The sequence below is a fragment of the Oncorhynchus keta genome, chromosome 28 (assembly GCF_023373465.1).
Source record: "Oncorhynchus keta strain PuntledgeMale-10-30-2019 chromosome 28, Oket_V2, whole genome shotgun sequence".
NCBI lineage: Eukaryota > Metazoa > Chordata > Actinopteri > Salmoniformes > Salmonidae > Oncorhynchus > Oncorhynchus keta.
This window is the reverse complement of record NC_068448.1, coordinates 32,136,711-32,163,045: the sequence shown is the minus strand read 5'-3', so window position 1 is coordinate 32,163,045 and position 26,335 is coordinate 32,136,711. Positions and strand designations below refer to the sequence as shown.

At 46.5% G+C, this 26,335-nt stretch overlaps 1 protein-coding gene and 1 long non-coding RNA gene across 8 annotated transcripts in view; one reads left to right on the top strand and one right to left on the bottom strand.

Moving 5' to 3' along the window:
• The window catches only part of lamb2l (laminin, beta 2-like), a 56,109-nt gene that overhangs the window by 28,328 nt on the left and 1,446 nt on the right, over positions 1-26,335 (top strand). For all 5 annotated transcript variants that reach the window (XM_052482813.1, XM_052482815.1, XM_052482811.1 and 2 more), the window contains 30 exons: positions 1,074-1,209; positions 1,408-1,481; positions 1,684-1,872; positions 1,993-2,056; positions 2,198-2,400; positions 2,725-2,845; positions 3,004-3,192; positions 3,355-3,534; positions 3,635-3,747; positions 3,894-3,973; positions 4,371-4,527; positions 6,685-6,825; positions 7,370-7,531; positions 9,506-9,627; positions 11,731-11,851; positions 12,125-12,317; positions 13,008-13,151; positions 14,108-14,339; positions 15,545-15,708; positions 15,835-16,059; positions 16,280-16,494; positions 16,587-16,683; positions 17,356-17,728; positions 17,942-18,126; positions 22,413-22,660; positions 23,279-23,494; positions 23,696-23,840; positions 23,941-24,148; positions 24,349-24,490; positions 24,578-24,754. In XM_052482813.1, the coding sequence (XP_052338773.1) occupies positions 1,074-1,209; positions 1,408-1,481; positions 1,684-1,872; positions 1,993-2,056; positions 2,198-2,400; positions 2,725-2,845; positions 3,004-3,192; positions 3,355-3,534; positions 3,635-3,747; positions 3,894-3,973; positions 4,371-4,527; positions 6,685-6,825; positions 7,370-7,531; positions 9,506-9,627; positions 11,731-11,851; positions 12,125-12,317; positions 13,008-13,151; positions 14,108-14,339; positions 15,545-15,708; positions 15,835-16,059; positions 16,280-16,494; positions 16,587-16,683; positions 17,356-17,728; positions 17,942-18,126; positions 22,413-22,660; positions 23,279-23,494; positions 23,696-23,840; positions 23,941-24,148; positions 24,349-24,490; positions 24,578-24,754 (5,016 nt within the window). The remainder of the gene's footprint in view (positions 1-1,073; positions 1,210-1,407; positions 1,482-1,683; positions 1,873-1,992; positions 2,057-2,197; positions 2,401-2,724; positions 2,846-3,003; positions 3,193-3,354; positions 3,535-3,634; positions 3,748-3,893; positions 3,974-4,370; positions 4,528-6,684; positions 6,826-7,369; positions 7,532-9,505; positions 9,628-11,730; positions 11,852-12,124; positions 12,318-13,007; positions 13,152-14,107; positions 14,340-15,544; positions 15,709-15,834; positions 16,060-16,279; positions 16,495-16,586; positions 16,684-17,355; positions 17,729-17,941; positions 18,127-22,412; positions 22,661-23,278; positions 23,495-23,695; positions 23,841-23,940; positions 24,149-24,348; positions 24,491-24,577; positions 24,755-26,335) is intronic.
• Positions 18,426-20,931, bottom strand: LOC127912781 (uncharacterized). Of its 3 annotated transcripts, none has more exons than XR_008083395.1 (3): positions 18,750-20,931; positions 18,646-18,706; positions 18,426-18,559 (listed from the first exon to the last, which is right to left on the bottom strand). It is a non-coding gene; the product is annotated as an uncharacterized LOC127912781 (long non-coding RNA). The 3 variants fall into 3 exon arrangements; XR_008083396.1 differs by having other exon boundaries at positions 18,775-20,931; XR_008083397.1 differs by having other exon boundaries at positions 18,800-20,931.

Genomic DNA, 26,335 nt, shown 5'->3' with positions numbered 1-26,335 from the left:
CTACAGTAATCTGATGATGTCAGTGTAGTGGCTGGTCCTACAGTAATCTGATGATGTCAGTGTAGTGGCTGGTCCTACAGTAATCTGATGATGTCAGTGTAATGTCTGGGCCAAGTCCAGGGCTGGGGACTGATCTGCAGTAATCTTCCTATGGGCTGTTTGTTATGACTCTCCATCAGAGGGGCTCCCGTCTGGCCCCACGACCCACCTGATGGACTGGAACTAAAGCTTTAACGCTAGCCCAGCTTCCACTGGATCGAGGATGGGGGAGCATGGGGGAGGAGGATGGAGCCAGTAGGCTGAGACACTCATAAGCCACCATCTTCCTGTGTCAATGAAGATCAGTCAAATCAACGTCTTAGATGAGTGCTGATGAGTGCTAGTTATAATTTGAGTGTCCGCCGAGCTTGACTAATGGGAGGTCAATACGTCTAAGATGTGAGGAGAGGCAGAGAGGTTTGGCGATGGAGGATCAGTGTAAGATGGTAGCCTTAGCTTGAAGAGGGGAATACTTTCATAAGACGAGGTCCTAAATGAGGGTTTGAAAAGGAGATTTAGGGTTTAAAGCTGGTGGGACAGTCATGTGTTGGGGAACTCACCTACTTATACACACTTTATGCTTTCCTATTGATTTCTCCCCGCAATCCTTTCACATAAGTGTTGTTAGAGGCGTAATCTCCCTTAACAACAACCTAGTTAAGAGACCCGGCTCTGGCTGTTTTCCATGCCCCCCTCACGTCCTCTCTGCCCGGTCACTATCCACCCAATCCGCTCCACAGTAATTAAGACTATGATCCAGGGGACCATGTTACCACTGCCTGGCTCCGGTCCCGCTAGCTGCCATTGTGACTTGCAAATGGGTGGCCGACCTACATTTCGAGTTTCCATAGGCAACAAGGGTTTTCCTGTTGGTGGTGTCAAACTTCTAGATACACACGTTAACCGAATGTCGTAATTTAAGGAACATGTCTATTTAAGTCAGTGTTACTGTATCACACACAAGTAAACAAATCCCAATTGGGGTCATCTGGTGTAAACATACTGTTATACCTTCTGATTATGTCTCCCTGTAGGAATTGGACAAGTGTTTTGCATGTAACTCTCAGCGGCCTTATGACCCGTACTACCACAAAAACAGTCACCGCGTGGAGAACGTCATCCAACTCAAGGACAGCAACGAAGACCTCACATGGTGGCAGTCCGTCAACGGTGTGTGTGTGTGTGTGTGTGTGTGTGTGTGTGTGTGTGTGTGTGTGTGTGTGTGTGTGTGTGTGTGTGTGTGTGTGTGTGTGTGTGTGTGTGTGTGTGTGTGTGTGTGTGTGTGTGTGTGTGTGTGTGTGTGTGTGTGTGTGTGTGTCTCAGCTGTAATAATCTCTCATTATGTTTTGTGTGATTTATTCCCTACAGGAGAGGAGGGTGTCAGTATCAGACTCAATCTGGAGGCAGAATTCCACTTCACTCACCTCATCATGAAGTTTAAGGTGAGAGTATGTGTGTGTGTGCTGCTGTCTGATGCCAGCTCAGGAATTTGATGAGTAATATCCAAGAGACAGGAATCCAAACTATCTCCAAACATATTACTACCAATAGAACAGACTTGTAATAACTGTCACATAAATCATTCTGAATAAGTGCCGGCCGTTCCTGAATTCTGTTCCGGCTGTTCCACCTCTTTTTCCGAAGACATTCCGACCGGCAGCCATGCTGATCGAGCGTTCGGCTGATTTTGGTCGCTCCTGGAGACCGTACCGTTATTTTGCCTACAACTGCACCAAGACGTTCCCACGCGTGCCCGGCCACGCCCTCCACTACATCAATGATGTGATCTGTGAGGAGAGATACTCTGACATCGAGCCCTCCACGGAAGGAGAGGTGAGGCCATGAAGCGAGTTAGGGACAATGATGGAGTTTTCTTCTGTAGATGAAGAAATGTGCATTTGCTGATTATCTGAGCTGTGAGATGACTCTCGTTTACTCTCTTTTCTCTTGCAGGTCATTTATAAAGTCCTCGACCCTGCCATACATGTGAAAGACCCATACAGTCTGGAGATTCAAGGTGAGGCAAATACTTGGGAAATTAGATCAATTAAGAGGACAATCTGAGGACTACTGGAAGTAACCTAAAAACTATCAATTTTTTTGGACTCCATTAATTGGCATAATGAAAGATTTGTGTGAACATCCCTTTTTTCGGTAGAGCTGTTGCGGATCACCAACCTGCGGATCAACTTCACCAAGCTGCACACCCTGGGAGATAACCTGCTGGACCGGCGCTCTGACGTTCTGCAGAAGTACTACTACTCCCTGTATGAGCTGGTGGTGAGGGGCAGCTGCTTCTGCTACGGACACGCCTCAGAGTGTGCCCCCGTGCCAGGGGTTGATGCCAGGGACAGTGGCATGGTGGGTAGGACCGAGGCATAGAAAATATCCAGTCTCCAACTCTTTTTGCACCTCAGTTTGTGTCAGCTAGCCTAGCGGTTAATAGCTTTGGGCCAGTAACTCAAATGTCGCTGGTAAAATCTGCCGATGTGCCCCTGAGCCAGGCACTTAACCCTAATTGCTCCTGTAAATCTGTCTGGATAAGAGCGTCTGCTAAATGACAAAAATGAAAATGTCATATGTTGTCTCTGTGTGGGAACCCTTGGTCATTGTATATGCCGATGACTGTGGTAAATGTCCAAGAGACAATGGCAGCTGTCATGTTTTCTTTTTGTGATTGGTCAGATCCATGGGCGATGTGTGTGTAAACACAACACTGAGGGGTTAAACTGTGAACGCTGCAGAGACTTCCACAACGACCTGGCCTGGAGCCCAGCCGAGGCCAACGACCCTCACACATGTAGAGGTGAGACTAAACTTTACTCACTTGGAGTGGGAGGAATCTGTCGATGTTGTCCAACCCTACAGTAGACGTAGACGTAACACTACAGGATACACACAGCCGCAGAAACAACATGCTGCACCATTTCTGATGTTTGTGATTTTTTTTGCTTCTTTACTTAGAATGCAACTGTAACGGCCACTCCAACCACTGTCACTTTGACATGGCGGTTTACTTGGCCACGGGCAATGCCAGCGGTGGCGTCTGTGACCACTGTCTCCACAACACCATGGGACGCAACTGTGAGATGTGTAAACCATTTTTCTACAAGGACCCCAGCAGGGACATCAGAGACCCCGCCGCTTGTACTGGTGAGCAAACCTGGAGTAGAATACTTCAATCTAATGTTCTGATGTCTGCATACCACATACCATGTGTTTATGGTAAAACAGTGTAGATGGGCGACTCACTTTTGACCCATCGTGGTCTCTCTGCACACCACTCTCATTGTGTGACTGTCTCCCTCTCCCCAGCGTGTGACTGTGATCCTGTGGGCTCCATGGAGGGAGGTGTGTGTGACAGCCACACAGACCTGGACATGGGCATGATCGCCGGGCAGTGCCGCTGTAAGCTCAACGTTAAGGCCACCCGCTGTGACTACTGCAAGGAGGGTTACTATGGCCTGGCCCACAACGACCCACAGGGCTGCCAACGTGAGTGTGTATACCTTAACCTGTGTATGCATCTCTGTGTGTGTGTGTGTTGCCGCAGACAGTGTAAACCATATATGTGTCTACTGTTTGTTTCTCTCAGCGTGTAACTGTGACCCTCATGGGACCATAATGCTGGGAGCACCATGTGACCAGATCAGTGGGGACTGCTCCTGTAAGAGATACGTCACAGGCCGCTACTGCAACCAGTGTCTGGTAAGACTGGCCCTGTGCTCTTTATAGACCCATCGTCTACCATCTCACACGCTGTGCCTATTCTGATGCCTCATCTTCCATCTTGTAAGGATTGCGTTTCGGTTCTGAGGATGCGGTCACCATGTTGTGTGTGTCCTCTCCTTTAGCCGGAGTACTGGGGTCTTGGTAATGACCTAGCAGGCTGCCGAGCCTGTGACTGTGACTTTGGTGGAGCCTACAGCAACAGGTACGTCTGACGATTCAGGAGAATTGCTTATCTCTCTCTCTCTCTCTCTCTCTCTCTCTCTCTCTCTCTCTCTCTCTCTCTCTCTCTCTCTCTCTCTCTCTCTCTCTCTCTCTCTCTCTCTCTCTCTCTCTCTGTGTGTGTGTGTGTGTGTGTGTGTGTGTGTGTGTGTGTGTGTGTGTGTGTGTGTGTGTGTGTGTGTGTGTGTGCGTGCGTGCGTGCGTGCGTGCGTGCGTGCGTGCGTGTGTGTCTGTGATTAATGACACTGAACGGGACTTAGCACTTAGTGTGGTACAAGTCTTCATTATTAGGTGTTAAATGGAATAATCGTACGTGCCTATCTTTCTTACCGTTTCTTGACTATGATGTCTGTGTGTACTGTATGTCTGTCTGTACACAGGTGTATGGTTGAAAATGGCCAGTGTGACTGTAGGAGGCACCTGATTGGTCGTCAGTGCTCTGACGTGCAGCCTGGGTACTTCTGTGCCCCGCTGGACTACTACAAATACGAGGCAGAGGACGCCGTTGGCCACTCCCCTAATGACCACAACCTCCCGGTGAGCACACACAGTGCAAACAGAACAACTGTACGATAGGGCACTATTGATAGATGTAAATTGAGTATAGTCTAGTGTGAATTTAGTCCTTAAAAGCATACCAGTGTTTGCTGTTCACAGCTCTCGCCTGCTTCACTGCTAAATGTCCAAACCTTGAATATTATGTCCTTGCCTTGGAATATGTTAAGTCTTTATTTGTAGGACTGTTAGGAAGTGAAAGGTCTTTCTTTGGATTTGGTACTTTCTCTTGAGCTTTAAATAGTGTGTGTAAGCACCTTTCACTGATATACTCTCCGACCTTGTGATTCTATATCAGTGCGATGTGGTTTTCAGACTCAACTTTTACATGTTTGGTCTTGGGCACAAGTTGTTAACATAAGGAGATTTCACTGTATTATTTCATATTCAAGGTCGTTCGTAGTGGATTAGAAACTGTATGTCTGTGTCGGTTCTGCTAAGTCTCTGTGTGGAACACTATCTGATGTCTGTATCTGTATCTGGGTCCTGTTGTGATGTTTGACTGCGTTTAGCTGTGCCTGGCAGGTACAGGCAGAGCCAGAGAGATGGGTATCAGACCAGGAGAATGTGTCTCTGTGTGGGCAGACCCACGGCTCAGGAGTAGTGTGTGTGTGTGTGTGTGTGTGCGTGCGTGCGTGCGTGCGTGCGTGTGTGTGTGTGTGTGTGTGTGGACTATGGAAGGTACTGATAGTCTGGCTCCCACAGGTAAAGGGGTTTACACTCCTCTCTGTCCTCCAACCCATGTGAGAGTAAGATTGCTCAATCAGATTACCTGCTGCGTGTACAGGCCCCCTCCCTACTCACCCAGACAGTTGCTGGAACAGAACAGAACACAACAGACAGACAGACAACGGCTGCAGGCAGCAGCCCTCTGTTATATTATCTCATATCATACCTCCTGTCTCCTCACTTCCCCCAGGACAAGCCTCAACATCCCCGACAAAAGATAAATTTAAATGAGGAATGTGAAAGTATGAGATATGCTATGTAGGAATCTGTTTGTAGAGTACAATAGAGTGCAGGACCAGGGGATTGTGGGTCATGCAGTAGCTGAACTCAGGGGTTAGTGTGTTGTCACTTTTGAAAACTTGATTTATTATAATGTGGTGTCAGGGATCAGGGGTCAGGGGTGGTCATGTGATAATAAACATTATTCTCTCTTGCACCACATCCCCTCTCTCTCTAGCTGACATGATACTGATGATATGTTCTGATTTCCTGGTGTCTCTTTTTATTGACACGTCATCCGTTCATGCTTAGCATCAGCTCTAAGCCTGCTTCCTCTCTAGGTTTCTTCCTAGATTAGGCAGTTTTTCCTAGCCATTGTGCTTGTGCTTCAGCATCGCTTGCTGTTTAGGCCGGGTTTCTGTAAAGCACTTCGTGACAACTGCTGATGTAAAAAGGGCTTTATAAAATACATTGGATTGATTGACTGATCAGGTTTTCTCAGATTTCGTAGCGTCATTCAAACTGTACTCTTTTGAGGGCGACCTTGCATTAGATGAGGGTGGCAGCATGTTGTGTATATCAGAGGTCAGATCAGCGAGTGTTGGCTGGCGTATGTTTTGTCTGTTAGCTACAGTAGTAGTGTGCAGTGGGCCTGCAGACAGAGCGGAGCACAGTAGCTCATAGACAGACACTCAGAGCTATGACACTGGCCCAGAGCTGAAGTGACCCGGAAAAAGATCAGACGGTAGAGGAGATGCCAGCCTGTCACAGAGAGTTAGTGCTGCCTGCCACACACATACACACACACAAAGCCACAGCTCTCTGCCTCTTTCTCTCTCTCCCACATACATGCACCCTCTCTCTCTCTCTCTCTCTCTCTCTCTCTCTCTCTCTCTCTCTCTCTTCTTTCTTTCTTTCTTTCTTTCTTTCTTTCTTTCCTTCTTTGTTTCTTTCTTTCTTTTTTTCTTTCTTTCTTTCTTTCTTTCTTTCTTTCTTTCTTTCTTTCTTTCTTTCTCTCTCTCTGTTGGAATGAATGTAAAAGTTTCCATTTAATATCCTCATGGTCACTCGTTTCAGCCTAGCCAAGGTACAGCTATTCTGCTCCTAGCAAGGCATGTACGATAAGTCTATAAAGTCAGTAGTCAGTAAATCAGTTGAACTAATCCTCTCCTCCACCTCTCCTCTCCCCAGGGCAAGGCCAGGCCCCAGGCTGAGGTTGACTGTGTGGAGCACCTCAACAACCAGCTGAGGAGACACAGACGCCACAGACGCATCGCCACCACCCAGCAGCAGAGGGCAGCACTGAGACGCATCCGCCAGCTGCAGCAAACGGTAACACTCACTCTCTGTTCCCTTCATATAAATAAATACTACTACTGACCTCCATGGTTCCCTCTGATTTCCCTTTGCCTTGAACCACGTCAAAGCGCTTTCATATCGGTTGAATGATTACATTATCACATACAGAGCGATTGGGATGTTTAGGTTTTTCAATGCACTTTAAAGAGCTCTGCTGATATATCTCAGTGAAAGTGGCCCGCGCATGGTAGAGATAGTGGAGAATGTCTCCACACAGACATATTCCATAGACCAGTCAGGTGGTTATGGGGTGGGCTGTTGACAGCAGGAATCTGAGTCCACCCATACGGTCCATACAGGTATGTGTTTGTTTAACCTGCTCCCTGGATAGTCTCTCTCCTCCACCACAGACTAGAGTACCTGTCAAGGATGACGAAACAGGGCTGTTTTCGATCCTGTTCATTTGACTCCTCTTGTTGGCATAGTTCAGTATGCAGGCAGGAATGTACACCTGTTGACTGTGAGGGTCCAGTTAATCGGGTTTGTTCACGGGTCATCTTCTATGTGTGTGTTCCAGCCTGATGTAAGGAGTGTTCACAGGGAGAGATCTCAGGGTCACATGGTCACCTGGACTGGGCCTGGTTTTGCCCGGGTCAAGGATGGCGCTGGACTGGTCTTCACAATAGACAACATCCCCCATGCCATGGAGTATGACATCATGATCCGCTATGAGCCAGAGGTACACTCTCAGAGTTCCTTCATGTCTTCCCTACAATTAACCATATATGGTGTATTCAGAAAGTATTCAGACCCCTTGAATTTTTTCACATTTTGTTACGTTACAGACATATTTTGAAATTGATTAAATTAATTGTTTTCCTCATCAATCTACACACAGTACCCCATAATGAAAAAGTGAAAAAAGGCTTTTAGCAATGCTTGCAAATGTATTACAAATAAAACACAGAGATACCTTACTTACATCAGTATTCAGACCCTTTGCTATGAGACTTGAAATTGAGCTCAGGTGCATCCTGTTTCCATTGATCATCCTTGAGATGTTTCTACAACTTGATTGGAGTCCACCTGTGGTAAATTCAATTGATTGGACATGATTTGGAAAGACACACACCTGTCTATATAAGGTCCCACAGTTGACAGTAAATGTCAGAGCAAAAACCAAGCCATGAGGTCAAAGGAATTGTCCGTAGAGCTCCGAGACAGGATTGTGTCGAGGCACAGATCTGGGGAAGGGTACAAAAATATTTCTGCAGCATTGAAGGTCCCCAAGAAGACAGTGGCCTCCATTATTCTTGGAAGAATAATGGAAGAAGTTTGGAACCACCAAGACTCTTCCTAGAGCTGGTTACCCGGCCAAACTGAGCAATCAGGGGAGAAGGGACTTGGCCAGGGATGTGACCAAGAACCCAATGGTCAGTCTGACAGAGCTCTAGAGTTCCTCTGTGGAGATGGGAGAACCTTACAGAAGGACAACCATCGCTGCAGCACTCTACCAATCAGGCCTTTATGGTGGCCAGACCGAAGCCACCTCTCAGTAAAAGGCACATGACAGCCCGCTTGGAGGTTGCCAAAAGGCACCTAAAGGACTCTCAGATCATGAGAAACAAGATTCTCTGGTCTGATGAAACCATGATTGAACTCTTTGGCCTGAATGCCAAGCATGACATCTGGAGGAAACCCGACACCATCCTTACGGTGAAGCATAGTGGTGGCAGCATCATGCTGTGGGGATGTTTTCAGTGGCAGGGACTGGATAGAGGGAAAGATGAACAGAGCCAAGTACAGAGAGATCCTTGAATGAAACCTGCTCCAGGGCGCTCAGGACCTCAGAATGGGGTTTAAGGTTCACATTCCAACAGGACAACGACCCTAAGCAACCCGATCCAACATCTCTAGAGAAACCTAAAACCAGCCGTGCAGCGGCTGACATCCAACCTGACAGAGCTTGACAGAAACATCAGAAACACAGAAACATCCAGCCTGACAGAGCTTGAGAGGATCTGCAGAGAAGAATGGGCGAAATTGTCCAAATACAGGTGTGCCAAGCTTGTAGTGTCATACCCAAGAAGTCTCGAGGCTGTAATAGCTGCCAAAGGTGTTTCAACAAATTACTGAGTAAAGGGTCAATACTTATATAAATGTGATAAACCTGTTTTTGCTTTGTCATTATGGGTTATTGTGTAGAGATAGATATATTTATATTTATTTTTTAATCCGTTTTAGAATAAGGCTGTAACGTAACAAAATGTGGAAAAAGTGAAGGGGTCTGTATACTTTCAGAATGGCACCTTAATTCAAGCCCAACATACAATATTACAGTATGACAAGATTACAATATCTGAAATCAAATGTCTGAATGTCGTCTCCCTCATTTTATTACCCCACAGGGGGTAGTCGGTGTTGATCATTGTGATTACAATTGACATTTACATTTGAGTCATTTAGTAGACTCTCTTCTCCAGAGCAACTTAGTGCATTCATCTTAAGATAGCTAGGTGGGACAACCACGTATCACAGTCATAGTAAGTCAAACCGTTCCTCAATAGAGCAGACACCAGCAAAGCCTGTGCTGGTAAGAAAAGACAAGGGCGAGTGTCAGTGCAAGAACATTGCAACAGTGTAACAATGGAACAGTGTAAAACAAATGCTGCTTCCTACCTTTTAAAACACTGTCTGTTATGTGTGTGTGTAGTCTACTGAGGACTGGGAGGCCATAGTGAGTGTTACCTCCCTGCTGCTGCCCACCAGCTCCCGCTGTGGCAACCTGCTTCCCACTGAACAGCTCTACACTGTCACCCTGCCGCACAACAGGAGGTACTACTGATACCAACAGCATGTGTGTGTACGTGTGTGTACGTGTGTGTGTGTGCGTGCATGAGAGAGAGAGAGTTTTAGGGTGAGAGAGAGAGAGTTTTAGTAGAGGTTTTAATTGTTGTGTATGTTTCCCATATATGTGTCATTAACGTGTGCCAACCTGTATGTCAGTGTGTGTGTGGTCTTTTGCTTATTACCCAGGTATAAATCTAACAGTGACTCCTATTATATTATCTAAACCTCTAGCAATGGTTACTATCCAGCTGATCATCTGGTAACTAAGGATTTCACAACATTCCTGAAGGGGTATTTTGGATATTTCACTGTTAGGATACAGAGGAGCCAATATACTGTCTCCTGTAACTTCGTTCTGGCCAAACACATGGGTGTGAGAGCACATTCTTCTGTTAAAGTAAATTGATACTGTATTGAGATTGAGTAACCGTGAAAACGCCCAGTCTAGGTGAGAGCAAGTCGCTGTCGGTTCACTGAGTTCCTTTTACATGTATTTAGCTGAGTGCATCCTTGAGATTGCAGATGGTTAAGATAAAAGCTTGCTAGAAGATAACGCATGAATGATTTGTGCAGAGAAAATGTTCCCTGTGTGTATGGCTGTTCACAATGACAGTGAATAGGAGAACATGTACTTGATTACAGGTAATATAAAGTATACAGTACGCCGCTATCAGCAATAAAGATGTAGACCTTGTTGTGTTCCGTTCCTCTGAACTTTGCTTTGGGAAATAGTCCTGCCACCACATTCCTCTGTATATGGACGCGCCTGTCCTGCAGCATGCTCTTTGTCCACACTCATTCTCTCACACTCTGTCAACCATCACCATGGAGACCGGCCAGTCCAACTCTTCCTCTCCTTCTCCACCCCATCTAATAAAGACTCTCTGACGGTCTACCTCTCTGTTTTTACCTGCCTAGTATGGTCTCTACCCCGGATATTCTCTGGTCAACCAACCTATACATATTGAGAAACTTCCCTTAGAATTAACTTCAGTGTAACGAAGAGTTCGCTCCCTCGCCCGGATCTTACTGGCTCACTGGACCGTGGCTCCCCCTGCTATTCTCCTCTATGATTGGCGCCTCAGGCAGAACCAATTAGCAAAGTGACCCAAAACACAGACAGCGAGTCAGAAGTCAGACAGGATGCGAGGGCAGAGAGGGCAAACGAGGAGGGCACTAGGCATACAGTGACTGGTAGACTGGATCACACAGTCTTTGTTGAGAGTAGAGCGATTAAAGGGGTGGTGGGGTATAAACTCCTCCTCTTTATGAACTCAAAGGCCTGTTCTCAATTATTTGTGTGCAATTAGTTTCTGTGGAATGCAGCACATCTAAAAAACACACAATGGATAGGTTTTTTGTTACCCCGTCTGTGTCTCCTTCTGTCGTCTGTTCAACCAGTGTTGAAGAGCAGGAGGAGAAAGGCCCTCTGACAGAGACTGTTCATCTGTCTCTTTCAATCAAAGGGTCCCAGACCTCCCTGTTTCATCCTGTCACTGTCCCTACTGTATATTTGTTTGTATAGTGTCTGTGGGTGAGTATGTGTGTTTGTATAGTGTCTGTGGGTGAGTATGTGTGTTTGTATAGTGTCTGTGGGTGAGTATGTGTGTTTGTATAGTGTCTGTGGGTGACTGCGTGTTTGTTTCGTGTCTGTGGGTGAGTATGTGTGTTTGTATAGTGTTTGTGGGTGAGTATGTGTGTTTGTATAGTGTCTGTGGGTGAGTATGTGTGTTTGTATAGTGTCTGTGGGTGACTATGCATGTTTGTATAGTGTCTGTGCTTGAGTATGTGTGTTTGTATAGTGTCTGTGGGTGAGTATGTGTGTTTGTATAGTGTCTGTGGGTGAGTATTTGTGTTTTTATAGTGTTTGTGGGCGTGAATGTGTTTTTGTATTATGGATCCCCATTAGCTGCTGCCAAGGTCTGTGCATCATCTAGTGACAAGGCTCGCTTTGATTTCTTTCACTTTTATATTTCTGGCTGTATTTCTTTTCATCTTTAAAGGGCCATACGGCTGTGTCACAACTCACACGAGAACAATGTCATGTCAGAGTGTCTGCTAAGAGAATCTTTTTGTGTGACCCAACAGGTATGTCCAGATGCCCAGGCCTTTCTGCTTTGAGCCCAGTAACCGTTATGTCGTGGCCATCAGATTCCAGCGCCACGGAGTGTCCCAGAGACACCTGACCGCTTTCATCCTTGTTGATTCAGTGAGTCAGTCAGACTCTGGCGTGACAGCCCCGCATTAGATGGAGCTCATGTAAAACAGGAAGCAAAATGACCGTTTTATGTGTGTGAGGGAACAATTAGCAGTGATGTGATAATAACTGTTGACCAGATACCGCAACCTAGTGGTCTGAATACAAAAGTGCACTTACATTAAACATAAGACCGCAATAGGTTCCAAATTCACTTTACATTTCACCTCCTTTCATCTCTCACTCTCCTTCTTTACTGCCTTTCATCCCTCCATTCCTCCCCAGCTGGTGCTGATCCCCAAGTACACGGAGCTGCTTGGTTTCCAGGGTAACGACCCTGCAGCGGAGGAGCGCCGTGATGAGATGGTGCGCTACATGTGTCTGGACTCCTTCATGGCCATGCCCATGCCCATGCTGGCAGAGATGTGCACCAAGCTCATCTGCAGCATCTCTGCCATCCTGCATGATGGAGCTCTGCGTGAGTGGACACTCAGCACAGCCACACATTGAACCGGGGGGTCAGGGGTCAATTATCAAAGGAAAGGGAACATTAGGCAACGTCTCCATTAATGCCTTCTTATCGAATACTGGGTATCAAATACTTCTCCGGTCCAACTATTGAATCACTTTACTTACCAATCTACTATTACAAGCTGCACTGTGATCAGTAACACAATGTAACCAGGGTTGCCAACAATTTTTCAGTAAGAATCGCTGTTGGCTCCCTGATTTGTCGCTAGAAGTCGCTAGATTGCATTTTGCGACGACGTCACAGCATCAATTTGCTGCGGTTTCGCAGCGTTTTCGCCCCTCTCCCGCCGCGCGCCCCCCCCCCCCTTGTGCTTCTCTGCCTGTGTGTGCACCGTTGCTGTGACTTCTGTTGCAGCTTCTCCCACTCAAAGTCACTAAATTCTATCAAAACCATAGACATTCTCGGTGGCAAAACTCCTCAAAAGAAGCATGAAAAGTAGTGCATTTGTCACTAGCCTCTTTTACCAATAAAAGTCGCTGGAGTGGCCTAAAAATGGACTAAACATAGCAACCAAGTTGCTAAATTGGCAACACTGAATGTAACTCTGTTGTAACACCATTTGATATGGTTTCCGTATGCCATCACCCATGGCTTGTTTGAATAAACACTTTTCTTCTCCTCTCATGTTCCCTACAGAATGTCAGTGCGACCCCCAGGGGTCTCTCAGTGCTGAGTGTGACAGGGTCGGAGGTCAGTGTCGCTGTAAACCCAACGTGATTGGACAACGGTGTGACCAATGTGCACCTGGCACCTACGGCTTTGGACCATATGGCTGTACCGGTGAGTGAGCACTGGCATCTTTCAGTCATGAATCATATCTTTGTTTAATATATACAGTGGGGCAAAAAAGTATTTAGTCAGCCACCAATTGTGCAAGTTCTCCTACTTAACAAGATGAGAGAGGCCTGTTATTTTCATCATAGGTACACTTCAACTATGACAGACAAAATGAGAGAAAAAAAATCCAGAAAATCACATTGTAGGATTTTTAATGAATTTATTTGCAAATTATGGTGGAAAATAAGTATTTGGTCAATAACAAAAGTTTCTCAATACTTTGTTATATACCCTTTGTTGGCAATGACAGAGGTCAAACGTTTTCTGTAATTCTTCACACAGTTTTCACATACTATTGCTGGTATTTTGGCCCATTCCTCCATGCAGATCTCCTCTAGAGCAGTGATGTTTTGCGGCTGTTGCTGGGCAACACGGACTTTCAACTCCCTCCAAAGATTTTCTATGGGGTTGCGATCTGGAGACTGGCTAGGCCACTCCAGGACCTCCAGGAGCGTGAAAAACCCAGTAGCATTGCTGTTCTTGACACAAACCGGTGCGCCTGGCACCTACTACCATACCCCGTTCAATGGCACTTTCATATTTTGTCATTCAACCTCTGAATGGCACACATACATAATCCATGTCTCAATTGCCTCAAGGCTTAAAAATCATTGTTTAACCTGTCTTCTCCTCTTCATCTACACTGATTGAAGTGGATTTAACAAGTGACATAAGGGATCATATCTTTCACCTGAATTCAGCTGGTCAGTCTATGCCATGGAAAGTACATGTTTGGTACACTCAGTTTATATACTATATATGGCAGGTGCTACATCTTGTGTGTGTCAAACACTGGATAACCTCACACATCATCCAAAATACTATTTCCCCTTCTCTCTTTCTCCCTCTCCCTCTTTTTCTCCCTCCTCTCCCCTCTCTTTCTCCCCCTCCCTTCACAGCTTGTGACTGCCATTCCCAGGGCTCTCTGGGGCACCAGTGTGACCCGGTGACGGGGCAGTGCCCGTGCAGACAGGGGGCCAGTGGGCGCCAGTGTTCAGACTGCCAGCCTGGCCAGTGGGGCTTCCCCAGCTGCAGGCCATGCCAGTGTAACGGTCACACTGATGACTGCAACCCACAGACAGGGGAGTGCCAGACCTGCAGAGACTACACTGATGGACAGTACTGTGAAAGGTGGGCAGTGGGAGGGAGATAGACAGGGTAGTGCCAGACCTGCAGAGACTACACTGATGGACAGTACTGTGAAAGGTGGGCAGTGGGAGAGAGATAGACAGGGTAGTGCCAGACCTGCAGAGACTACACTGATGGACAGTACTGTGAAAGGTGGGCAGTGGGTCAGAGACTGAGATAGACAGGGTAGTGCCAGACCTGCAGAGACTACACTGATGGACAGTACTGTGAAAGGTGGGCAGTGGGAGGGAGATAGACAGGGTAGTGCCAGACCTGCAGAGACTACACTGATGGACAGTACTGTGAAAGGTGGGCAGTGGGAGGAGATAGACAGGGTAGTGCCAGACCTGCAGAGACTACACTGATGGACAGTACTGTGAAAGGTGGGCAGTGGGAGAGAGATAGACAGGGTAGTGCCAGACCTGCAGAGACTACACTGATGGACAGTACTGTGAAAGGTGGGCAGTGGGAGAGAGATAGACAGGGTAGTGCCAGACCTGCAGAGACTACACTGATGGACAGTACTGTGAAAGGTGGGCAGTGGGAGAGAGATAGACAGGGTAGTGCCAGACCTGCAGAGACTACACTGATGGACAGTACTGTGAAAGGTGGGCAGTGGGAGAGAGATAGACAGGGTAGTGCCAGACCTGCAGAGACTACACTGATGGACAGTACTGTGAAAGGTGGGCAGTGGGAGAGAGATAGACAGGGTAGTGCCAGACCTGCAGAGACTACACTGATGGACAGTACTGTGAAAGGTGGGCAGTGGGAGAGAGATAGACAGGGTAGTGCCAGACCTGCAGAGACTACACTGATGGACAGTACTGTGAAAGGTGGGCAGTGGGAGAGAGATAGACAGGGTAGTGCCAGACCTGCAGAGACTACACTGATGGACAGTACTGTGAAAGGTGGGCAGTGGGAGAGAGATAGACAGGGTAGTGCCAGACCTGCAGAGACTACACTGATGGACAGTACTGTGAAAGGTGGGCAGTGGGAGAGAGATAGACAGGGTAGTGCCAGACCTGCAGAGACTACACTGATGGACAGTACTGTGAAAGGTGGGCAGTGGGAGAGAGATCGACAGGGGAGTGATTGGTAGTGTGGTTGGATCAGATAGTTGTTTGATCAGTAATAGTCCAATAGATAATATTGTGATGATGGGTAATGCACAATACTCAAATGCACATGTTCTGTCCCTCCCTGCTCAGGTGTGTGAATGGTTTCTTTGGGAACCCAGTGCTGGGGTCTGGAGATCACTGTCGACCATGTCCCTGTCCTGGGAACCCAGGAAGTGGACACTCCAATGGGGACTCCTGTCACACGGACATCTCATCCAATCAGATCCTCTGCAACTGTAAACAGGGCTATACAGGCGAGTCCCAATGATACAGTTTAGCTCATGAAAAAATGCATCCCAGCTTGGCTTATCGGCACTTCACTTATTTACCTAAACCTAACTCCTAAACTCTAACCTAACCTAACCCCTTCCCTACCCTAGGCCCTCGCTGTGAACGCTGTGCCCCTGGTTACTATGGCAACATTGAGCACCCAGGCGGGCAGTGCCTCCCGTGCCAGTGCAGTGGCAACATCGACACCCAGGACCCAGAGTCATGTGACCCCAGGACAGGACAATGCCTGAGGTGCCTGTACAACACGGACGGCGCCTCCTGCTCCGACTGTAAACCTGGTTACTATGGCAACGCCCTGGCCCAGGACTGCAGGCGTGAGTTACTCCATGACAATAGATGGTTGAACCTCCTTTGAGTTCTGTCTCTGTGTTTTCTTATCTGTGTAAGGGACTGGTCATGCCCACTGGAAACAAACCATTGTCATTGGTGATGATACGTGTCTGCAGGGCACATGCGCTACAGTATAGAGTACGACCTTCTCTGCTCTGTGAGTGTTGTATTGCGTCTGACATTTGTGTCTTATTCCATCTGCAGGTTGCACATGTGTAACAGCAGGTACACAGCAGTCCTACTGCACTGACGGTCATTGCCACTGTGACAGACAGACAGGAGCATGCCCGTGTCGGGACAACGTGGTCGGCCACAACTGTGACCAGTGTGCCCCCGACTACTGGAACTATGGCACAGACAGAGGGTGTGAGCGCTGTGGCTGCCACCCTCTGCACGCTATGGGATCACATTGCAACATGGTAGGCCCTATAGTTGGGAAAGGCAGTTTTACATACTTTTGTTTCGTGTACTTGACTTTATCAGTGGTATCCCTCTCTCTGTCTGCCTGTAGTTTAGTGGACAGTGTCACTGTCAGCAAGGCTTTGGGGGAAGGCAGTGCACTGAGTGTGAGCAGTTCCATTGGGGAGACCCACGTGTGCAGTGTGAAGGTGATCACATGACACAGTTCAATAAGATTTTCAGAGTCTGTCTTTAATTCTATATTCTGCATTACTGCCATCTTCATATTCATTATGTATATCTTCATGTGTATCTCTCTCCCCTCTCCATCTCTCTCCACCTCTCTCTCCCTCTCCATCTCTCTCCCCTCTCCATCTCTCTCCCCTCTCCATCTCTCTCCCTCTCCATATCTCTCCCCCACTCCATCTCTCTCCCCCTCTCCATCTCTCTCCCTCTCCATCTCTCTCTCCCTCTCCATCTCTATCCCCCTCTCCATCTCTCTACTCCCTCTCCATCTCTCTCCCCCTCTCCATCTCTCTCCCTTCTCCATCTCTCTCCACCTCTCTCTCCCTCTCCATCTCTCTCCCCCTCTCCATCTCTCTTCATCTCTCTACTCCCTCTCCATCTCTCTCCCCCTCTCCATCTCTCTCCCTCTCCATATCTCTCCCTCTCCATTTCTCTCCCCCTCTTCATCTCTCTCCATCTCTCTACTCCCTCTCCATCTCTCTACTCCCTCTCCATCTCTCTCCCCCTCTCCATCTCTCTCCACTTCTCCATCTCTCCCCCCTCCATCTCTCTCCCCCTCTCCATCTTCTTACTCTATCTCTCTCCATCTCTCTACTCCCTCTCCATCTCTCTACTCCCTCTCCCTCTTCCCTCAGAGTGTAACTGTCACCCTCTGGGCTCGGAGATGGCCCAGTGTGACCGTGTGACAGGGATGTGTGAGTGTAGGGAAGGGGCGGTGGGGCGGCGGTGTGACGAGTGTGCCCGCGGGTTCACCGGGGTATTCCCTAAGTGTGTCCGGTGCCACCCCTGCTTTGAGCTGTGGGACGACGCAGTGTGTATGATCCGCCGGAACCTGGACCACATCCGTGACGACATCCAGAGGATCCTGGAGAGCGGAGAGACGCCCGGCGTGGGCAACAAACGCATCCTCGAGCTGGAGAACAAACTGGCCCAGGTACAGGACCTGATCCGAGACGGAGACTGGGACAGACTACACCAGCTGATTGGCCAGTCCATCGATGACCTCAGGTAACAGCGTCATACTGTACTGTACTGTAGGTGGCACTAGACTGGAAGTGCTCTTTGACCTCTTGCAGTATAGAGCAGTTCAATCCACTGATGACATACTGACATAAAGTACATACATAAAACCAGATTCTGTGTGAAAATGACAATGCCCACTGACTATGGACTGAGTCATATGAGAAGTCAGATGTCCAACACGACTATGTGGCATTCCAGAGCAGAGATAGCTCTGACTGACGGACGTTTGATGGGTGTGGCCCGGGAGCTGAATGGGACAGCGGTGCAGGACGAGGTACTAAGGCGGAACCTGACCCAGATGGAGAGAGAACTCAGGGACCTCAACACCACTCTGATGCACCACCGCCAAAAACAGGAGAACAACCTCAGCTCTGGTTTCCAAGGTAATGCCTTCCTCTTGACCCGCTCTTCTTCCCCAGTCACCTAACCCTAAAACTAACCCTAGGTCCTAACCCTAAAACTAACCCTAGCTCCTAACCCTAAAACTAACCCTAGGTCCTAACCCTAAAACTAACCCTAGCTCCTAACCCTAAAACTAACCCTAGGTCCTAACCCTAAAACTAACCCTAGCCCCTAACCCTAAAACTAACCCTAGCTCCTAACCCTAAAACTAACCCTAGGTCCTAACCCTAAAACTAACCCTAGCCCCTAACCCTAAAACTAACCCTAGCTCCTAACCCTAAAACTAACCCTAGGTCCTAACCCTAAAACTAACCCTAGCCCCTAACCCTAAAACTAACCCTAGCTCCTAACCCTAAAACTAACCCTAGCTCCTAACCCTAAAACTAACCCTAGCTCCTAACCCTAAAACTAACCCTAGCCCTAACCCTAAAACCCTAACCCTAAAACTAACCGTAGCCCTAACCCTAAAACTAACCCTAGCTCCTAACCCTAAAACTAACCTAGCTCCTAACCCTAAAACTAACCCTAGCTCCTAACCCTAAAACTAACCCTAGAACTAACCTAACCCTAAAATCTAACCCTAGGTCCTAACCCTAAAACTAACCCTAGCTCCTACCCCTAAAACTAACCCTAGCTCCTAACCCTAAAACTAACCCTAGCTCCTACCCCTAAAACTAACCCTAGCTCCTAACCCTAAAACGGTCTAATTGACATGGTTTGTGTATGAAAAGTCTGACACGGACCAGAAAACTGTCCACTGATAAATATGCTCCAGGCCGGACGCAACAACAGGCTCAAACACCACTAACCTCTTTCATCACCTACGCAAGAATCGTGTGAAACAGTACAGATGAGACCCAAAAAAGCACAGTTGAGTGCTCAGAACAAACCCCCGACTCAGATGTTGCAAGAGGCTTTTGCCCGCGGCACACTATATGGTAAAGAATCCCGAAGATGGAAGGTAACAGCTGCTGTTACAACTTACATCTGCAAAAACATGGCCCCAATTTACACGGCCGAGAAATGGGGGTTTCATGGGTTGGTGCTAACACTCGATCCAAGGTACCAAATGCAAATTGATATGTGAAACATATTAATGCCAAAATAACATGCAAAACAGGAAAGCCCCAAAAAATATATACAGTTGAAGTCGGAAGTTTACATACACCTTAGCCAAATACATTTTACTCAGTTTTTCACAAATCCTGACATTTAATCTGAGTAAAAATACCCTGTCTTAGGTCAGTTAGGATCCCCACTTCATTTTAAGAATGTGAAATGTGGGAATAATAGTAGAGAGAATAATTTATTTCAGTTTTTATTTCTTTCATCACATTCCCAGTGGGTCAGAAGTTTACATACACTCAATTAGTATTTGGTAGCATTGCCTTTAAATTATATAACTTGGGTCAAACGTTTCAGGTAGCCTTTCACAAGCTTCCCACAATAAGTTGGGTGAATTTTGGCCCATTCCTCCTGATGGAGCTGGTGTATCTGAGTCAGGTTTGTAGGCCTCCTTGCTCGCACACGCTTTTTCAGTTCTGCCCACACATTTTCTATGGGATTGAGGTCAGGGCTTTGTAATGGCCACTCCAATACCTTGACTTTGTTGTCCTTATGCCATTTTGCCACAACTTTGGAAGTATGTTTGGGGTCATTGTCCATTTGGAAGACCTATTTGCGACCAAGCTTTAACTTCCTGACTGACTCTTTGCAAACTGGAATCCACATATCCGGAGGCTGCATTCATTGAAGCTGGGGATTTTAACAAGGCTAATCTGAAAACAAAAAAATCATTGCTATTCTAACTTCCGCGATGCAGATAAGGCCCTGCCCCGCCCTCCTTTCGGAAAAGCTGACCACGACTCCATTTTGTTGCTCCCTGCCTACAGACAAAAGCTAAAACAAGAAGCTCCCACGCTGAGGTCTGTTCAACGCTGGTCCGACCAATCTGATTCCACGCTCCAAGACTGCCTCCATCACGTGGACTGGGATATGTTTCGTATTGCGTCAAACAACAACATTGATGAATACGCTGATTCGGTGAGCGAGTTCATTAGAACGTGCGTTGAAGATGTCGTTCCCATAGCAACAATTGAAACATTCCCAAACCAGAAACCGTGGATTGATGGCAGTATTTGCGTGAAACTGAAAGCGCGAACCACTGCTTTTAATCAGGGCAAGGTGACCCTCCACAAGGCAATCAAACAAGCTAAGCGTCAGTATAGAGACAAAGTAGAATCGCAATTCAACGGCTCAGACACAAGAGGTATGTGGCAGGGTCTACAGTCAATCACGGATTACAAAAAGAAGTCACGGACCAGGATGTCTTGCTCCCAGGCAGACTAAATAACTTTTTTGCCCGCTTTGAGGACAATACAGTGCCACTGACACGGCCCGCAACCAAAACATGCGGACTCTCCTTCACTGCAGCCGAGGTGAGTAAAACATTTAAACGCGTTAACCCTCGCAAGGCTGCAGGCCCAGACGGCATCCCCAGCCGCGCCCTCAGAGCATTGGCAGACCAGCTGGCTGGTGTCTTTACGGACATATTCAATCAATCCCTATCCCAGTCTGCTGTTCCCGCATGCTTCAAGAGGGCCACCATTGTTCCTGTTCCCAAGAAAGCTAAGGTAACTGAGGTAAACGACTACCGCCCGTAGCACTCACTTCCGTCGTCATGAAGTGCTTTGAGAGACTCGTCAAGGACCATATCACCTCCACCCTACCTGACACCCTAGACCCACTCCAATTTGCTTACCGCCCAAATAGGTCCACAGACGATGCAACTGTATATATATATATATATATATATATATATATATATATATATATATATATATATATATATATATATATATATATATTTTAGGCCTATATTTATTTTGTTTGCAACTATAGTTGAAGTGTTTACTATTTACTTTTTTAGATTTTATTTTTATTTATTTTATTTATTATTTATATATTTTATTTATATTTTATAATTTGTTACCTGCTTAATTGAAAATGTGCACAAAGGTTCTAAATCAAATCAAATCAAATGTATTTATATATAGCCCTTCATACATCAGCTGATATATCAAAGTGCTGTACAGAAACCCAGCCTAAAACCCCAAACAGCAAGCAATGCAGGTGTAGAAGCACGGTGGCTAGGAAAAACTCCCTAGAAAGGCCAAAACCTAGGAAGAAACCTAGAGAGGAACCAGGCTATGTGGGGTGGCCAGTCCTCTTCTGGCTGTGCCGGGTGAAGATTATAACAGAACATGGCCAAGATGTTCAAATGTTCATAAATGACCAGCATGGTCGAATAATAATAAGGCAGAACAGTTGAAACTGGAGCAACAGCACACCCCGGTGGACTGGGGACAGCAAGGAGTCATCATGTCAGGTAGTCCTGGGGCATGGTCCTAGGGCTCAGGTCCTCCGAGAGAGAGAGAGAAAGAGAGAATTAGAGAGAGCACATGTGGGGTGGCCAGTCCTCTTCTGGCTGTGCCGGGTGGAGATTATAACAGAACATGGCCAAGATGTTCAAATGTTCAGAAATGACCAGCATGGTCGAATAATAATAAGGCAGAACAGTTGAAACTGGAGCAACAGCACGGCCAGGTGGACTGGGGACAGCAAGGAGTCATCATGTCAAGTAGTCCTGGGGCATGGTCCTAGGGCTCAGGTCCTCCGAGAGAGAGAAAGTAAGAGAGAAAGAGAGAATTAGAGAAAGCACACTTAAATTCACACAGGACACCGAATAGGACAGGAGAAGTACTCCAGATATAACAAACTGACCCTAGCCCCCCGACACATAAACTACTGCAGCATAAATACTGGAGGCTGAGACAGGAGAAATATGAGGAGAAATAAAAGGAGAAATATGAGTAAGTTACGTTTTATTTCTTCAGTATAATTCAAAATGTAATAGGAAATACACCTTTACATGTGGTCATTTTAAATAAACTATTTATTCATTGAATTGACAGAAAATGGGCTATATTGTGATATCTATCATTATCGGGATAGGAAATTACCTATATTAGGATAAGAGATTTTGGCCATATCGCCCAGCCCTATCGTGGGGACTAACAAAATGCCCCCTATTGGTCCACTTTTTGTATGTTTACTATTCTTATGGGGACTTCTAGTATAATTAAACACACGCATTAAGATGTAGTGCACATACAAAGGTACCCACACTGGCACACATACACATTTATTTACTCTTCAGTTAGTCTCTTTCATTCATGTCTTTCACCTTGTTCTTGTCCCGTCCCAGATCAGTTTGACAATGTGAAGAAGTACTACAGTGAGTCCCAGAAGGCTCAACAGAAGTGCAACGCCTCAGTGTCTGGTCCTTTCAGCCCTGTGGAGGAGTCTAAAGCAACACGCGCACACACCGAGGACCTCCTAAACAAGAGGCAGGATAAGTTCCTGCGCACGGTGGCGGCCCAGAAGAAATCATTGTCAGAGCTGCAGAACAAAGCCCAGGACGTAGACAAAAAAGTCCACCACCTGAGCCACAAGGTACACTCTTAGAAAAGAAGGTGCTAACTATAGCCATAAAGGGTTCAAAAATTGACCCCGAAAGGGGAACCCTCTGAAAATATTTTTGGGGGAGTTGAACGTGGAACACTTTCACTAATCCAAAGTTCTACGTGGAACTCTTTCACTAAGACAAAGTTCTACGTGGAACTCTTTCACTAAGACAAAGTTCTACGTGGAACTCTTTCACTAAGACAAAGTTCTACGTGGAACTCTTTCACTAACACAAAGTTCTACGTGGAACTCTTTCACTAACACAAAGTTCTACGTGGAACTCTTTCATTTATACAAAGTTCCACGTGGAACTCTTTCAACACAAAAAGGTTCTAAGGTTCTTGTTATCCTATAGGGACAAACAAATAACCCTTTTTTTCTAAGAGTGTAGGGGCCTGTAGGGGACAATGTAGTGGGGTCTATATCCTAAAGGGAAGCTCGTCGCCTTTCTTTGCAGGACGGTCATCCCTGTCACATAGAGCTAACTGTCAGACCTGTCATGATTTCACTCGTGACAATTGTTACACTATCCCTGCCCTAGATATGTACCCTGTAGCTCTCTGTGTCTGACTCTGACCCCACCTGTGTTGTTGTTGTTTTTTCCAGGTATGTGGTGGCCATTCCAATGCCAGCTCCAATGGCACATGCCACGACAGCCCATGTGGGGGTGCTGGTTGTCGTGACAATGACGGCCGGCGGGTGTGTGGAGGGGACGGGTGTGACGGGACTGTTAGCGCCTCCCTAAAGGGACTGAAACATGCCAATGATGTCTCAGACAACCTGACTGCTGCCAGTGAGGATCTCCAGGGTATGGCTAAGAAGGTCTGTCTGCCTAAATATCTCACATGTACTATACCTCTGCATGCATGTACTGTATCTCAGTATAAGCTGAATCGCTGAGCAAAAACTGCCGTTTAACTTCTCTAAAAGGGGATGTATTATGTGTTTGTCAGCGCTCTTGTAAGCCTAGCATGTTTTGTATATGTGTTGCATATACCGTAATCCCCAGTTTTATGTTTCCAGCTCCAGGACATTGCTATGCTGACCCAGGATGTGAAGAATCAAGCCATGGACACCCTGGACAAAGCCCAGAAGAAGAAGGACTTATTTGAAAACTCCAATAAAAAACTCAAGGAATTCATTCAGAAGATCAAAGATTTCCTGACTGGTTTGTTAATGCCAGTAACCTTTCAGGTAACTTCTCTCTGTGGACACGCCTTATGATATGAAATTGATCATGGTCCTTCTCCACTGTGTGTTGTGTACAGAGGAGGGTGCGGACCCAGAGAGCATAGAGAAGGTGGCTCAGCAGGTGCTGGCCATATCTCTTCCTGTCAACAGAACCACTCTGGACAGCATGGTCCAGCAGATTAAAGACAACATTAACAACCTGACAGATGTAGAAGGGGTCTTCAACCACACCTCCCAGCAACTCCACCAGGCCAAGGAGCTGCTGAACCGAGCTAAGGATGCCAAGTAAGACAGAGGCAAAGCGAGGCCTATTAGACTTAGACGTATAGACTCCGACATCTGTGATGATGATCTTTGTCTGTTCAGCAGTAGCTACTCTGTTATTAGCCTATGTGATAGAACATGGAACACTGGACATGCACAGAGAGTGATTTTGTAGAACAGCAGAGCTCTCGGTCTCACAAATGTCCTGTGTGTGTTTGAAGGACACGAGCAGAAGGAGTGAAGGACACAGCCAACACGACTAAGCAAGCATTGGAAGCGTCTGAAAAGGCTATTCAGAAAGCAACCAAAGCCCTGGACCATGCCCTGAACAACCTGAACAGCACCAGGAACACCACCGCAACGGTACACTACTGTCCACACCACAGTGTGTGTGTGAGTGTGTGTGTGTGTTTTTCAATCTGTTATCTATCTTGTTGTGTCCCCGTGCAGGTGGAGGAGAATCTTCTGGATCTGGAGGTCAAGCAGATGGATGCTATGATGCGACTGGCCAACCTGTCGATGGGGGTAGAGGCACTAAAAACTAAGACCGATCAGAACAGGGAGATGGCCAAAGATGCCAAGAACCAGGCCGAAAATGCCACTAATGCAGTATCGGGACTGGAGCAGGTGTGTGTGTGTGTGTGTGTGTGTGTGTGTGTGTGTGTGTGTGTGTGTGTGTGTGTGTGTGTGTGTGTGTGTGTGTGTGTGTGTGTGTGTGTGTGTGTGTGTGTGTGTGTGTGTGTGTGTGTGTGTGTGTGTGTGTGTGTGTGTATATCCGTGACTGTGTACTTGCCTGCGTGCTGGCATAAGTGTGTGTTTGGATGAGTGTGTCCTGGTTGTGGTCCTCCATGCTTTTTTGTGACCAACCTTTTATTTAATTTTGTCTTTATTTTTAAAGGGGGGAGGTTACAGGTACCAGAATAATCAAAGAAATACATACAAAGATATCCCTAAGTGTAAAACGAATTAAGACTCAATAATCCATGCTTTTGTTTAATGCTATGAAGTCCGGAAGTTGTGGGCGGAGCTAGACCGTTTTCTGTCAGAAGTATTACAATGTAAACTTGTAATCCGTCTGTCTGCATATTTCAAGACATGTTATATGGGGGGCTTTGGTGAGATACCCAATGGGCTGGACGATTATCTTCGGATCACTCATCTGGAAAGAATATATAATGTGTAAATCAATCAATCCGCCATCATTAACACGATGCAAAAATCGAATGATTTACTATTGAAATTAGCATGGGCGACAGAAAAAAACACATTGATACAATTTCAAGCCAAGTGACAAATAATAATGCAGACACTAGGGATGAGGTGTTGAGCATGCAGGTCTGGGCGGAGGACATGTAGTCATTGTTTGTGTGTCTGTTAGTTGTTGTTCGTTTGTATGAGTTTGTACCCGGACCATACTTCTTTAAGGGCTAGCTTAGAATATGAGCTTTCCAAAAGTAGTTTATATATTATATAGATCAGTCCTTTCGGGAGCCCAGATCATTTATTTATAAATCCCATCATTGGAGGGTTTGGTAGTTGGTTTCCCCAAGGAACTCCATAAACCAGCATAGCTCACCTACGTTGTAAATATAGGAAAAAAGGATTTGCCTGGTAATGTGTATGTGTCTTTCAAATCTTGGAATGTTCTCAACCATCCACGATGTCAGCAAGGGTACGGATTCCACATTTGGAACGTTGGGAGGATGTAAAAGGGTGCCCTCCAGATCGCAAGGCATTATTGTGAAATATTGTAGTATGGGCATGCCATTTTGATTCCCAGTTACATTGTTTTTCAATTTGCACCAAAAATAAATTGTGAGAAATAATAGGACCAAAGCTTCGTTTACATTGGTTAAGGGATATACAGTGTCAGTGTTGATCACCTCTTCCAGAGCAATAGGAGACACCATATTTCTCTCCATACTCAGGGGACAGAAGAATCATGTCTAAATCGATTTAGGAAGAGCCAAAATGCTAGTGCTTTGTAATACAATTTAAAGTTTGGTACGGATAGTCTTCCTGCGTCTTTCTCTATTTGTAAGTGTGTTCATTTGATCTTTTACCTTTACATTTATAAACCACACTATGAATTTGATCCCAATAGCCAGAAGGGGGAGCCATGGGAAGCATTGAACTACAGAAATTCAGCCGTGGCAATCTATTCATTTTGACAATAGATATCCATGTGGTGCCGCACGTTGACTTGTT